This window comes from Elgaria multicarinata, chromosome 1 (assembly GCF_023053635.1).
Source record: "Elgaria multicarinata webbii isolate HBS135686 ecotype San Diego chromosome 1, rElgMul1.1.pri, whole genome shotgun sequence".
NCBI lineage: Eukaryota > Metazoa > Chordata > Lepidosauria > Squamata > Anguidae > Elgaria > Elgaria multicarinata.
This window is the reverse complement of record NC_086171.1, coordinates 51,108,464-51,123,689: the sequence shown is the minus strand read 5'-3', so window position 1 is coordinate 51,123,689 and position 15,226 is coordinate 51,108,464. Positions and strand designations below refer to the sequence as shown.

The 15,226-nt window shown below is 40.2% G+C and overlaps 1 protein-coding gene across 1 annotated transcript in view; it reads right to left on the bottom strand.

Annotated features, from left to right (window-relative positions):
* Nucleotides 1-15,226, bottom strand: part of SLC4A7 (solute carrier family 4 member 7) — an 88,633-nt gene that overhangs the window by 35,821 nt on the left and 37,586 nt on the right. The window contains exons 3-8 of the mRNA XM_063128083.1: nt 14,209-14,290; nt 7,169-7,312; nt 6,031-6,169; nt 5,370-5,530; nt 2,701-2,889; nt 1,194-1,550 (exon numbers count right to left, since the gene is read on the bottom strand). Of these exons, the coding sequence (XP_062984153.1) occupies nt 1,194-1,550; nt 2,701-2,889; nt 5,370-5,530; nt 6,031-6,169; nt 7,169-7,312; nt 14,209-14,290 (1,072 nt within the window). The remainder of the gene's footprint in view (nt 1-1,193; nt 1,551-2,700; nt 2,890-5,369; nt 5,531-6,030; nt 6,170-7,168; nt 7,313-14,208; nt 14,291-15,226) is intronic.

The following is a 15,226-nucleotide window of genomic DNA, read 5'->3' as shown; positions in this document are numbered from 1 at the left end:
TGCCTGACAAGACTATAAGCCTGATGGCAGGGAATGGTTTATTTCTGATCTTTCTAAGCCACTCTTTCAGCTGAAAAGCAGGGTAAAAATACTTTATATAAATAAGAATTGATAGCTTGAACTAGACAACCCAGAGTATGGGTTGTGTGTGGGTTGCTGTTGAATCTTGGGTTGTTGTTACATACGAACCCTGTACTATTATTTAACTATGGGTTGTTAACCATGAACAATCCAGAGTTCACAACCAACCCCACAAAATATGGAGTCTCTCCTTGGATCAATCCAGGCCATACTCTGGGTTGTATACGAACCAGGCCATAACGTCATCTCCCTGCTTTGGTGCTGGTAGCTTCCTCAACCCTGTGTAAAAAGCTACTATACATCACAGGACAGCCATGCAAATGATATAGTACAGGAATGGGATACACCAGAACTGCCAGGTACATCCTCAAAGCAACCCATCACCCTAGAACAAGTTGCCTCAGCAACCCTTACCCTGAAAGTGGTCTTTCAGAGGCCAAGTAGGATAGCAACAAACAGTTCTTTCCTGTTTAATACACACAAATATCCTTTAGCTGTTGCATAAGCCTCTGCTTGTAATAATTCAAAAACAAGTTCTTGCAACAGTGAAACTAGTATTTACACCAATTAAATGAACTGGTTACTACCCTAAAAGAGGAAGTACGAGTTGGGAGCAGGATTGGACTGAGATTTCAGTTCATGGTCTTTAAGGTGCCTGACATCTTCTGGTGCTAAATGTATACCTCATGTACTAGAAACTAGAAGGTTTAAAGAAGGAAAAGGCCACCATTTGGTATCTCAGTTTCAAGTTTACAATTTGTAACTTGCTTCCCACACCCTTTTCTTTTTTTCCCTTTCAAGGCAGAAGCACTCGCTGATTGAATTTATTTTGGTTATGAAACAAAAGGAAGTATGGACAAGTACTCAAATATTCCATTGCTTTCAATGTGTTAATTTGTGTTAATATTTCAGCGTCAACTCTTTGCATCAAATTCAAAATGCTAAATGAAGTTCTCCAAGAAAATATCACACAAGGGAAATGAAGCATGCAAACAAGTAACAGATTGGTATACAACTCATGGGTGCTCAAGCTGTGCAATAAAAACTTCGCGGTGGAAGTGATTCAGTTGCAGAAAGCAGCACGCATGGATAATTTGAGTTCAAATAGTTGCCTGTTGTTACGTCACTATTATCCTCTGTCGTCTTCTCCTTGCTTTCCTGAGCGTCTAAATCCTCCTCAGGTGGATGAATTACTACTTTAGGGATTTCATCGCTAGAAGGAGACACTAGGAGTTCAGCACCCTGAAGCTCGGTTGGCTGCAAATTTGTGGTTGCCTTGTGACCGCACCCAGGACTGGAGGGTGGAGTGCTTTGTGGGGTAGGTAAAGGGGTTGTGCTCCTTGAGACAGCTGGAGATCCAGGAAGAAGGTAATTGAGAAGAAGGGACAAGCGATTCTCTCCTCTCAGGGAAATATTTGAGGCAGAGAGACCTGCTCGTAAAGAGTGCCGGGAGGCTGAAAGGCCTTCCCCTGAGATAAAACAAATAAAGTGATGAAAATGTTCAGCAGGAAGATAAAAATTACATATTTTATTCTACAAAACTCTTAAAAGGCAAAACAAACTGCATTCACAGGCGAGATAAGCAAAACATGGGGGCTAAGCAGAACTTTAGATGTTAAAAAAGTCAGCATGTATTTACACATACCTACAAGGTAAAGGAGAACAAAAAAAATCTATTACTGATCATTGCTTAAGATCCAGAGAGAATGGAGTAAAATATCAGATGCTATGCTTGAGATAAAGGAATATATATATTTTAAACAGATAATAAAAATGCCAAGCTCCTTTCTTAAAAACAAGTTTCAGAAAAATCAGGAAGAGTAGGACCAGCATACAACATACAAACACACACACACGAAAGAGAGAGAGAGAGAGAGAGAGAGAGAGAGAGGAAACCAATTACGACTATTCTGATCTCGAATGTCAGTGGTACGTGAACCCTTACTTTATTTTCTAAAAACAAGTACTGAAGTTCTAAACAGAAGTCACCACAGAATATTATAATGGGAAATGGGTCAGGGTCTAGAAAGGCACTGGACATTATTAACTCCTAATAATAACGAACTGGAGAGTTTCCAGCTATGGCTTAGAACCCTAGATCCTAAAATACAGCTTTATTCAAAACCAGAAATTTGAAGTATACATACCTGAAGAGCCAATAAAAGTGTGAGAAATAGAATTTAAATCCCAAAAGATAGAAATATCAAAATGAGATAAAAAAAATGCATGTACACACATATTCATACCGTGCCCAAAAAAGTGAAACCAAAACAATCCTGTTGACAGAAAGCAGAGTGGTTTTCCTCATCAAAATATCACTTATTCATTACTCCTAAAGGAAAAATCAACTTGTATCGCCTTTGTTACTAAATGTGATGACAACAGGAAGATCCAGGAAATACATAATAAAGTATGATAGAATATTCATAGTCTTGGTTTCACATGCATCTTAGCATAGTCATAGAAGCAGCTTTGCTATCTCTAAAGACGAATGTCAGAATTCCCTATGTATGAGAAAGGAATTTTCAACCCGTTTTCTTTAAGTCTGCTGACTTTTCTCACATCTCTGCATTATGTTGTTAAAAATTAAAATTAACTGGATGCCACAACTTATCTCACCATTTCTTTCAAGCAAGAGAGGGTCAGAATGTTTCTTGCCTATATCTGCAAAGGATCGGACAAGGGGAATCCGATTACTGAATTTTTTCTCATTCTGATGATGGTGTCTCTTCAGAAGAGCTTCTCTAACAGGCTCTCTCATAGATTCATCCAGGTGACCAGAAGCTATCATGTTATCCAATACCATATCTGTTAAAGGAAAAAGAAAATTAAACAAATAGTAGGGTGACCTCTAATTTATTGTTTATTTATTACATTTATATCCCACCTTTTTTCCTTCAAGGACACCAAGGCAGCGTACATAATCCTCCTCTTTTCCATTTATCCTCACAACAAAAACCCTGTGAGGTAGGCTGGGCTGAGAGTCTGTGACTGGCCCAGGTCACCCAGTGTGCTTCCATGGCCAAGTGGGGACTAGATTCCAGATCTCCCGACTCCCAGTCTGACACTCTAACCACTACACCACACTGGCTCTATAATTTATATAGAGTATTTTATCAACTCTCACTTTTGAAGTTATTTTAAGACAAATTCCATCCTGAAAGCAATCCTCAAGATTCTCTTTTAGTGAATGACAACACTGCAAAAAGAACTATTTTGGGCTAAACAATGCATTAAAAAGTGAGTACATTTTAGACCTGGGGTGAGGAATCTGTGGCCTTCAGCCTAATTTCATGCAGCCCTCAGTGTCATCTGGCTCCCTGTACACCGTGGGCCCACTCTTGCTTTTCAGATGACCCCACTTGGAATTCTTTTTCTGCTTCATGCGTGTGTGTGTGACAGAGAGAGGGGGTGACGGGTGACAAAAGGATGGAGTGGCAGAGAGAGCAATACAATCCTACAATGTTGGAAATTCTACCCCCACCCTTGTAGGATCTGTCTCCAACATCACTACCTGTGGCTCCTGACTTATTTTTCCAATGGGTCAATGACCATCCATAGGAAATAGGTTCCCTACCCCTGCTCTACACTATAACCTTTGCCATAATCCTAAAGTTACTATCATAATTCTATAGCACTTCTGGAAATTCTCTGCCAAAGTACACAGCAAATGGCTTGAGAGTCCAAGGAAGAACATGAGTGTACAACATATATACTTGTTCCAGCACTAAAGACCTGACTGCACCTTCACACTAGTGTAGACACTGAAGGATCAACTAGTGTTTCTACTTGTTGCTGTGCCCAGCATGGCAGACGGAAGATGTAACCAACCTGTCTGACTCATTACTGGCACAGCCTTGCCATCTGTTCTTGACTACGAGTCCAGACATGGGTGCATGAATCCCAGTGAAGTCAATGGAACAGCCCAATTATGTGCAGGGCTACCACTGTAATTTGTAGCTAAGCTTTTTATGGCCAGTGGGGTAGAGCTATTGAGATGCGAGGGAGACTGGAGCAGGCAGGCACCATTAGGGCCTGCTTCAGTTGGACCCCCCCCCCCCCACAGGGCTAACTGACATCTTCACCCTGTGGGGAAGAAGATGCGAGGGAGACTGGAGCAGGCAGGCACCATCGGAGCCTGCTTCAGTTGGACCCCCCCCCCACAGGGCTAACATCTTCACCTTGTGGGGAAGAAGCAGCTGTTGGTTTGCCCCTCCATTGGGAGATGAGAGGACGGAGCAGGGCCTTCCCACCAGCCTAAACAGTCTCCTTAATTTCTTTTTATTTTCTCCCTCTTCCCTCCCCATCCACTTTTCCTTGTGTGTCACGTCTTTTTTTTAGAATGTAAGCCTGAGGGTAGGGACTGTCTTCTTTATTGATACATTGTAAGCCGCTCCGAGAGCCTTTTGGCTGAGGTGCGGGATAAAAATACTCTAAATAAATAAATAAATAGAGCTATATTCCCTTTTGCCCATCTAATCTGAAAGATTAGAACCTACTATACTGCATGCTTCTGCAATATAGGTGCATATGTTGATCTCCACCTCATAATTTATGGAACCGTGGATAGGGGAAGAAAAGAGAAAGAGAGTTTAAATACTAGTTGGCACCCAAGGTGATTTATCTATATTGCATCTTTACAGGCACATGTTTTCATGTAAATCAAACAACTCAGCTAGGTTCCTAAATGCATCAAATATGTGTACAGACCAATCCTTTAGTTTATATTTTATAGGCCTATGGTCCTTATTTCGAAGTGCCCACATTTCGTTTGAAAGAGGCACATTCTTGCTTAGAGTTAATCTCTAAACATAAAATTGCTAACAACAAGGCATGCAGCAGTGTGACAGAACAAGAAACAAAGCCCGGCAATAAACTTCAATGCTGCACCCATCCTCTTATCTAAACTGGAGGGAGCATTAATGATCAGTCCCAGCAAGATTTAATTGCATGCTAGCACTTACTAAATAAAAGCCACCTTATTTGCATTATAAATTGTAGGAGATATGAAAGGTAGGGAGATAAGTCAGCAAAAATTTATAGCGGGTACAACTTGTAGCATATCCAACTTCTAGTAATGGAACACACCAGTCGAAAGGAATGTACCAAGTCTGCAGAATGAACGCTTAAGTGAGATGGAAAGCAACTTTAGTACAGATAGAAACATGAGTACTATATTCCCTTTATCATGTTTCTGTCATAAAGAGAATAATGAAAGAACCCATTATTTGTTTTTAACAAGGTTTGTGAAAGCAATTTAAAAAAATCTTAAATAAAATCGCTCTAACCTGCTATTTCATCCAGTGAACTGGCTCTCATATCCAACATGACTGTCCCATTTAAAATACAGCTCCTCAGTTCAAACAGACTGTGGAGAGACAGCGTAGCGACATAAGGTTTGCTCCACCGCTCACCGCCATCTTCAACATCTTCTTCGAATTTCAGCCATCTGAAACAAATATATGCATAAAGAACAAACACACCAACAAAAGTCTTTTTTTAAATATTGCTTTTTGCAATCCGGAGCCACCTCTTCATACACACTCTTTCATTTGTCATTACTTTTCAAACCTTTGTTCAGTTAGTCTTCCAACACCCTGTACCATTTAACAACTGGCTTTTTTAAAGACTTGTATTGAAATCCTATACTTGTCTGCTCAGAAGTAAGACTCAATGAGCTCACTAGGACTGAGTATAGGATTGCAGTCTCAGTATCCCTTATTTTGTTAACTATCACACCAACTGACACTGTTACATAAAACTGAGAAAATCATACTTATTATAAAGAGTAGTATCAGTAGCTATAGAGCTAAACAAAATATGCTTACGGGAACTGAGCCATAGGAATACTTCAAAATATTTCTACAGATATTCACTTGGCCATCCAAATTACATTAAGACAAGTCGCTTTATGCTGCAATCATGGGTGATACTGAAAAGGAACTATACCTGGCAGTTTCTTTCCATTCATATTCTTCTCCTTCTCTAAAGCAAAGTTCATCCATTTCAGTGAACAGATCATGAGGAATGTGTTCTTCATCATCATCCTCTGTACCCAGGATAAACTGCACCCTCTGAGACGGTGTGTCTTGTTGAAAATTAAATTTGGGACAGTGATTAGTTTAAAGCTTCAAACTCTTATGAATATGTCCACGCAGTAGTTCTCAAACAGAGAAATCCGAATGTACGAGCTACCACAATGGCAGTCGATGCACTGGGATGGTGGGGGATGGGTTCCTGCCAAAAATCCTCAGATATAGAAGATTCCCGAAGTGAGCTCCATGCAGGCTCAGAGCCCATATGTGTGATGCGCAGAGACCACAAAGAAGAACATAAGACTACAAATATTCATACTGTGGATAGGAAGGGAGATTAAAAAAGGCTAGGAACACAACAGGACCAGATTCCTATAAAAATAGCATTCACGGTCTTATTATTTAGACTATTAATCCAGCATATCCCAATGGCTCTTGGGCAGTATCACATGGAACAGCTAATTATAAACAAAACTGTGCACTAGAGCATGGAGTTCAAGTGCTTATGGCTAGTTCATACACAGGCCCCACTCATAGGATCTATTCTCCCCTGTTAAAAGGGAGACAGATCCAATGAGCAGGGCCTATGCACAATGGTTCTATGCACAGTGGAAGAGGCATGAGGCCACAGTCCATTCTTGCACATGTATAACTTATTTCCCTGGGCCATATATAAACAAGTCTTAAGTCACTGGAACACCTTGGGCTGGTTCACACTAACACCAGACAATGATATGCTCACACTCTCCCTGCTTCCCTTGCATACTCCAATTCAATTAATGGTTTTCTTCTGAACACAAAGCGAAGTTTGCTATAACCAAGAGGAAGTAACTATATACTGTATAAATGCAGGGAACTGATATATATGGGCCTCAAACCCTGTTGTCATTTCACTGGAACATGCCCATAATACTCTTCAACGTTTACTTATTTTAAAAATAAAACAAGTTTTCAGGTATATCACATAAAATTACAATGAGAAACAAGAACTGGATTTTATAAGGTTGCCACTTAAGATAAAATGGTATAAACGTAGTGACAAAAATTATTACCATAGGATGGAGATTCTCGCCCATCTTCTCTATCAGTTTCCTTTTCTTTTCTTCGTCTATGATGCTTATGTCCTCGGTGCTTATGACGCCGTCGACCCTGCTTTCCGAAGGGGACATGCACGCCGATATACACAGCTCTGTGACCTTAACCAAAGAAAGTTATGCAACATATTAAGCATATGAAAGCAGCCCAGCTTCATTAATAAAGAAAGATCCAGACAGAGCTTATCGCTGGCTTTCAATCTGAGTCAGAATGCTTCCTGCACCATACAACACATATCAACTGTCAAAAAGAAGATATGTAGTTTTTTTTTTTTTTTTTTTTTTTTTTTGTTTAAATTTTTATTCATTTTCAACACTATATAAACATAGATAAACATTACCAAAATATAACTGAAACAAAACACAATAAGAAAAAAAAAACATCAAATATCTGCTGCATACATATTGAATGATTGTTGAGTACAAATATCAAAAACTATTACATATACCTTATCATACTACAACATCTTCGTTCTTAACATAAAGGTGCACCCCCCACCTCGGGATCATTCTTGAGTCCAAAATCTAATCGTTTCTTCTGCTGGCGGTTTCCCACTTCCCTTAGTAAACACAAACACTAGGAACTGTTTCCAAATTCCTTCGAACTCATTTATTTTAGTTACGCCTTTTCTCCACTTAATATTGCATGTCAGTTTATCATTAATGGCTATGTCCCAGACTTCTTCATACCATTCCTCAATAGAGTATTCCCCTTGGATCTTCCAGTTCCTAGCTACCATCAGTCGTGCTGCAACCAACAAATTCGATATCAGCTCTATAGTTCCTTTTCCACACTTTATATCTATGTGTCTACATATATCTAAGATATGTAGTAAGGAACAAAATCACCCCCAAAGTTTCTATTTGAGGAATACTGGACTAATGTTCAGTTCATAAGAATTTCAAATGAAGTATTGAGTTGACACGGATGGATAATCTTTTTATAATCTGGGCACAAAGCACAAATCTAAGGGATTTTTTAAACTGAAAATGTAAACCTTTTTCAAGGGAAATAACTTTGAACTCTTTCTTAAAAGGTACTACCAGATGAGAAAATGAACACATTTACTAATTTTCAATAAATCAAATTTCAGTTGAGGCTGAACAGTTTGTGCCACAGCTGAATTCCAATTTAACGGATAACCTCCTGAGAAACCAAAAAGGGCAGTGCTAACTGTTTCCTAGTTAACTCCACAAGGGTTTACAGCTAAAAAGGCAACGTTTCCTGCATCTGGGAAATTCCATTTTCAAACATTAAGGAACCACTAATTAATGGATGATCTCCTCACCAGTTTAAGACTACCATTATTTCATTTCTCCAGATAGAAAAGGCAGGCATTTATATTTGCAAAAATTGAAACTCTGAATAACAACACTGTTAGGGACAAACTTGATGTGATATCACCTCCAATGTTGTTGCTGAACAGACAGCAGCTTCAAAGGCTACAATTAAGTGTACAAGGCTCTCATTCCCTTCCTGCGATTTGTTTGCTCAAAACTGCACTCCAGAAGCTACTTTTCTTCTCTGAGGAAAAATGCAGCTTGGCAAAGGAGATTTTTGAGTTGCAAAATGACAAGGGGGAAGTGCTAGGCAGTCTCTCCCTGCCCCACCCTTCAATTCTGAATAGTAGCTTGAAAAGCCTAATGTGACTTTCAGCAAAATGCAGAGAAAAGTGCCATAGGTCCCCACATTTAACACATATGGGGACCTACGGAATTCCAGATGTTGTTGGACTCCAACTCACATGAGCCCAGCCAGCATGACTAGTGGTCAGTGATGAAGTTGTAGTCCAACATCTGCAGGGCCACAGGTTCCCCAACCCTGACTTAACATCCAGTTTGGTCCTTAATGAACTTGACACAGCCATGTGCTATGGTGAACATCCAGCATAAATAAACTGACATCAACTAGGCGCAAAATAGCCAAATACAGTATTCTCCTGATGTTCAAGACCAGCTCATATCATAGTGCATAAAAATTATATCAAAGTCAGAAAATCTCCACCCTAAAGAGAACCTTGTTCCTAGCTGCAGTTTGCCAGCAGTTGGATATCAAACCTGCAATCTAAGTTAATTTTTTTACACCAGGAAGCAAGCATAACCACACCTGGAGTTGAAAGAACAATATGACCACCCTTAAAACGGAAGACACACATGTAGGAGAACTACAGGGGGGCAAGAGGCTGTTTGGGTGGGTTCTTTACAAATAGATCTACTTGGGAGAAAAACTACCAGAACAGCATTCTAGTTACATTTGGATGATCTATCTTGACTTAATAAGATGAGATATGAACAAAACTTTTGCCTGTGCTTTTAGCCACCCTTTACAGTGCATTTCAGTGAAATGAAGAAGTAGTCAATTTCATCCAACCCAGAAAGTGGTTATCAGCTTTGGAACAAGCCAGGATCTTAAACCAACTTCCATAACTGGTAACCATAGTTTGTGATTCAGATGAAATGAGAAACTAGCATTAATTGTATACTGTATTTCTTTGAGGTGTGCAAAAGAAGAAAAGAAACTGTTACATGCATGGGTTAAAAACTTGTTCATATCCAAGTGCAGGCTGTGTGTGCACATGAGACCACTGTGCATGTATGAAAAAATTAAAGCCTTTCTGTGAAATTTTAGGATCTCTACTCATATGCAAGAAACCTAAATAATCCACGTATAGTCCAAAGGATGCAACTGAATTATTAAATGACCTTCAGAAACCTCACTTGCACAATGCCTGTACCATACTGATTCCAAGCTTGTTACAGAATTAGCTTAAACCAATACTCAACAGCACTAATAAAATGCAGGATACTAAATTTAGTACATGTAACTCCAGAGGTGGTTGTTTAATTTAATCAGACATGGCTACATCCAAGCTCAGTTCACAAAAATCCCCAAATGGTATTTAGTAGTTAAAGTTATTAGTGGTGTCATTTAAAATTTTCTTTAAAGGATGCACAGTACTTTTTCTATTTACTCCACAATTACTCAGATCACATCCTATAGCAAATACAAAACGCATTAAAAAGTAATTCTGACTCAGTTTTGTTTTGCACAGCACCAGAACACTAAACAAAGCACCCTAGGTATTCACTAGTTTTTATCCAATAATTGTAATAATATTACTCTTTTTCAATTGTAACAAATACATGGAATAGTTAGCACGTTTACACCATTTAAAAAATACTAAGAAGATTCTTACGTTAACAATGGATTGTCTCTTATAATAAGCCTCACCTTCTCTGCCAACTCTATGTTCAAGTTTCATTATTATTGATTTAATAAATCCCCTTTCTAAACTCATTTACCAGGAAATAAAGCCCAGCAATTTCAATAATGCTTACTGAAATCTGCTTAGAACTGCAGTCTGGCCAGGGCAAATACACAAGTATTTAAGCATTTCTTCAGTCTAACTATGGTGGCATGTTAACACATAGGCTGCATTCGGACATCACTTTAAGCCATGATGGATTAATATTAAACTACTGTATGTATCCAGAGTCATCCACCCAACGCCATGTCTGGCTGTAGTTCTCCCACCCCAGCAGTGGTGTTGTTTCACCCACTGGCAACATCGCAGCGGCCTATTTTAACCTTCCACAACATCCCAATGTGAGGGAAGAGGTGTGGGGTAAAGTACAGGGGCTTAATCCAGCACTTCCAGCATCACCACAACAAGGGGGTGTTGGCCCTAAAGTGCTGGAAGTATGCAAGATTGGAACCAAACTTCATACACAGCCTTCCAGGAGGCACCCGATGCACTCCTGCACAATTACACACAAAGAAGCGAAGACTGCGTTTAACCAAAAAGGGGGTAGCGCAGATCAACCCTCAAAAGTTTGCAGGATCAGGACCAAACTTCATACACAACCTCCCCTAGTCGGAAGGCACCTGATACACCATCAAAACTCTGTGTGATTACACACCAAAGAGCAAAAATTCTGGGTGCACCGAAAAGGGGGTGGCGCAAATTAAACCCTTGGAAGTTTGCAGGGTTGGGACAAAACTTTATACACAGCCTCCCCTAGCAGGGTTGCAGACAATGCCCATTGAAAACTCTGCACACTGACAAAGCCACACAAGCCAAAGCACCTTTCTGCCAAAATGGGGATGGTGGCTATAACTCCATGGAAGTTGGCAGGAGCAGGACGAGACTTCATACATAGCATCCCCCTGACAAGGATGCACACAAGGCAAAATGACAACCCTGTGCAGCTGCTGCCATCTAACGAAGACAGTATTTGACACTTGGGGAGGTTGCAGAGTGCACTGCCAAGGAACAGTTAGGGTGGGGTTGGCTGCGAATACAATCAGTTGCTAGGCAGATCATGGAAACAGAGAATTGCTAGCTGGAGGACAGCGGCAGCAGTGGTTTTGGCTGTTCTTGCCAAGCAACTCTGTAGGTGACCAAAATAACCCACTGAGACTGCCACACATGATAACCCATGATGGGTTAAATAACTGACTCTGCAGACTGTGGATTATCAGAGTGGGGTGGGTTTTTTTGGCCAAATAAGACACGATGGATTAAAAAATCCCTCCTGACACATAACACAATAACCCATGATGAGTTAAATAAGCCACAATGGGTTATTTAACCCATTATGGATTATCGTGACGTCCGACCCCAGTCTTGGAGAAAAATGGGAACACACTTCTCTGACAGAGCAGAAATCCAGATTGAAATGCGTACCACAGCTATAAGACAATGATAAAAGAACTATTAAACACAAACACAGTTACACCTAGCAAAGGAAAATTTAAGTGTATGTTAAGGGCAATCCCTCTTCACTGCTAAATGTGCCATGGAATTATGCCATAACCAGATGGTACAAGCTTCTTCTTCTAGGATGTATCAGGAGCCAAGTGCTGAAGGACCTGATCACTTCACAAAATGGCATTATTGTCTTCCTCACAACTAAGACTGTCAAGTCCTTTTTGTAGTGTTCTCAGTACCATGTCCCTGTTTTAAACTACCGGCATATAATTGTAAACAGCTTTCACTCTTAGTTACCACACTGCACAGTGCAAGCCACTTCAGTTGTATTTATTCCTGCAGCCGTGATATACACTCTTTAAAGTGGTTTTAAGTCTAAACCAAATAGCTCCCTTTTCATAACCAGCTACCAAAAAATTGGAAAAGGACAAGGAGAATGCACAGCTGGTATGCCTTCAAAACTACAATAATAATCTATTTCTAGGAGGCTGCCATCATGCCATAAGACCAGATGAAGGTTTTTATAGGCTATTGGCTACAAGATGAGTACATCACTCTCCCCTCACAGCTCCCTTTCATACATTTTCTTCCCACCACCACCATAATCACAGCTCCCTTAAAGGTATCAGCCAGTGTGGTGTAGTGGCTAGTGTGTTGGGCTGGGAGTTGGGAGATCCAGGTTCTAGTTCCCACTCAGCCATGGAAGCTGACTGGGTGACTTTGGGCCAGTCACAGATTCTCAGCCCAACCTACATCACAGGGTTGTTGTTGTGAGGATAAAATAGAGAGGAGGAGGATTACGTATACCGCCTTGCGTCCCTTGGAGTAAAAAAAGGCCAGATATAAATGCAATAAATAAATAAATAAATAAATAAATAAATAAATAAATATGGGTGCCAATACAGAGCTCAAAAGAGTCACTCAAAAGAGCCACTCCTGCCAGGCATACCAGTTGCAAATGCATAAAATAGTACTCAAGCCCTCAAAAACTGGAAATAACTCAATTTGGGAGGTTTACAACCAATGTGAGGGCTTTGGGATTGTTCTATTGACTATAATACCCTACCGTTTCCTGAGGGAGAAATGTCTGGAAGAAGCAGACATGCAACTTTTCCATGCTTCTTTTAGTCCCTCTGGCATTTGGAGCTAAAAAAATAATGTGAAAGTTGAACTCTTTGGCCTCTTTCAGGCTCTTCAACCAGGAGGTGGATGTTCTAGTCATTACAGGCTGAGACAAGCTGCCATTTGTTATAAGGAGGGATGCCCCAAAAGGAGCAGAGCAGCGACTCATTCAGGCTACTTGAATCACAAGAGTGTCATGCTCTACTCCCTTCAAGTACCTTTCTCACTGGGAAATTTATCACCACCCACAAGGCCCTTATAACATCTCCCATTTCCTGGTGAGAGACTCTTTCACACTCCATGCAACCATGGTAGACTAAAAGGGGTGAGAGAGTCACTGCTCCAGAAACTCCATAGTGCTCATCCTACTAGAACAAAGGTCCCTATGATGATGCGGGGTCTCTAGGGTGAAATCCAGTTTTCTATTGGGAGGGATGCCTGGCACGTGTAGCAGAGCATTCTTTCCTTGAACTGTATTTATTCATCTACATTCCAAGCACTTCTCACATTCAAAAAATTGGAAGATTTCCCCAGTATCTCAGGTGTGGGCCTCTGCAGCTGTCGAAGCACACCAACTCTTAATTCCCGCCCTGTGCTGCATCCCTGATTTTTCAAATGCAATGATACCTGATAAAATTGGCAGAACACACAAGTTTATCTGTCCCAAATATTTTCTAAATCTTCTGCAAATTTTAGAAAAGGACATAAACCAACAGATACTCTTTTTAACAATTCTAAAAGCACATTCACGGTACAGCATAACTGCAAGGGTGATTCCCCCCCCACAACTCTATCTCTAAGCTTGAATAGAGTGTTGGGGCTTGTTTTGATGCTGTGTCAAGGCTCTCAGAGTGCCTGAGAAACCCAAAATGAAAATACATTCTCTAGAGCTGGAAAGCTGGGCTTGGAGCTGGCGAGGAGTGAAGGGATCGTCCTTGATTTTATGTCCCATTTTGAATATGCAAAGCGATGTCAAGGACAAAACCTTGCAGCTTTATGGGCCCTTACCATGCAATGTACCTTAAGCACATAGGTGGAAACTCTAGACATCATTGTTGTTGCAAATGGCATAGGTCCAACCATGCCACACCAGGTAACACAACAATTAAGACATTAGGATTCTAAAATTAACATTACTCATTAGAATACAAAAAAATGACTTACTTTCTAGTTCTTCTTTCTCAAAATTTGTGGTGATTGTAGAGCTGATTTTGCCCGTATCCACAACAGCTTCTTCATCATGGCCCTAGGGGGGAAAAAGTTTAGATTTCTAATTTATCTATATAAGCTGAGTTTCTTGGATGCAGATCCCGGCAGATGTAACACAGTGGCATCTGGCAACAAATTCTAAGTTAATTAACCCACAAATTGCAGGAACATATCCTATGCCTGAGCCACACACAACCACTTTCTGTTTCCATTAACAACCCTCAAATGCTGCATTCAAGGGCCACTTCAGGTTGTTCATGGGCTAAACAACCCCAAGTTTACCTATGGCTTGTTCTTGGGTTAACGGGAGTTGTTTAACCCATGAACAACCTGAAGTGGCCCTGTTCAGATGCCACAGAAACTCACTAGCAGAAGTGAATACTTTGTGCAACCACACCTTGACAAAGTTCCTCATTTTGTTTCCATTTTTAAGTACATCTGAGACAAAATAAAATCCAGCTGTTCATGCTATGTGGCACAGAAACCAGCTTTTTACATGTCTATGGTTAGGCAAAATTCAGATTACATGTCTATTTTTTTGAAACCAGTCTTGGGCCCCATTTTCAACAATCTGCCAAAGCCCGACTTAAAGCTTGTGTAGCCTCTGAAGCAAAAATTACTGAGTATATTGTATAAGAGGAAAACGGAAACCAGTGATTCAAAGAAAACATTAAAAACCTCAATTCAAAACAAGCTTTGCATCTAGATCTTATACCACCTGAAGCTGATATTTCATTCTAAGGTACATCTACTCCAACCACTATGCAAAAGTACCACGGTTGGCTACCACTGACTTTTTTTTAAACCCAGTACATCATCTAAAATTATCTCCAGCTTTGTTCATACAGAAACTGATTCAGTTCCCAGATCATGGCAGCAATTCCTAGGTTAATTAACTGAAGAATTATGGAGGTGAGAAGAGTGTGAGAGTCATTTGGTCATTGTTTCCACTTTTAATTAACAACCTAGGAAT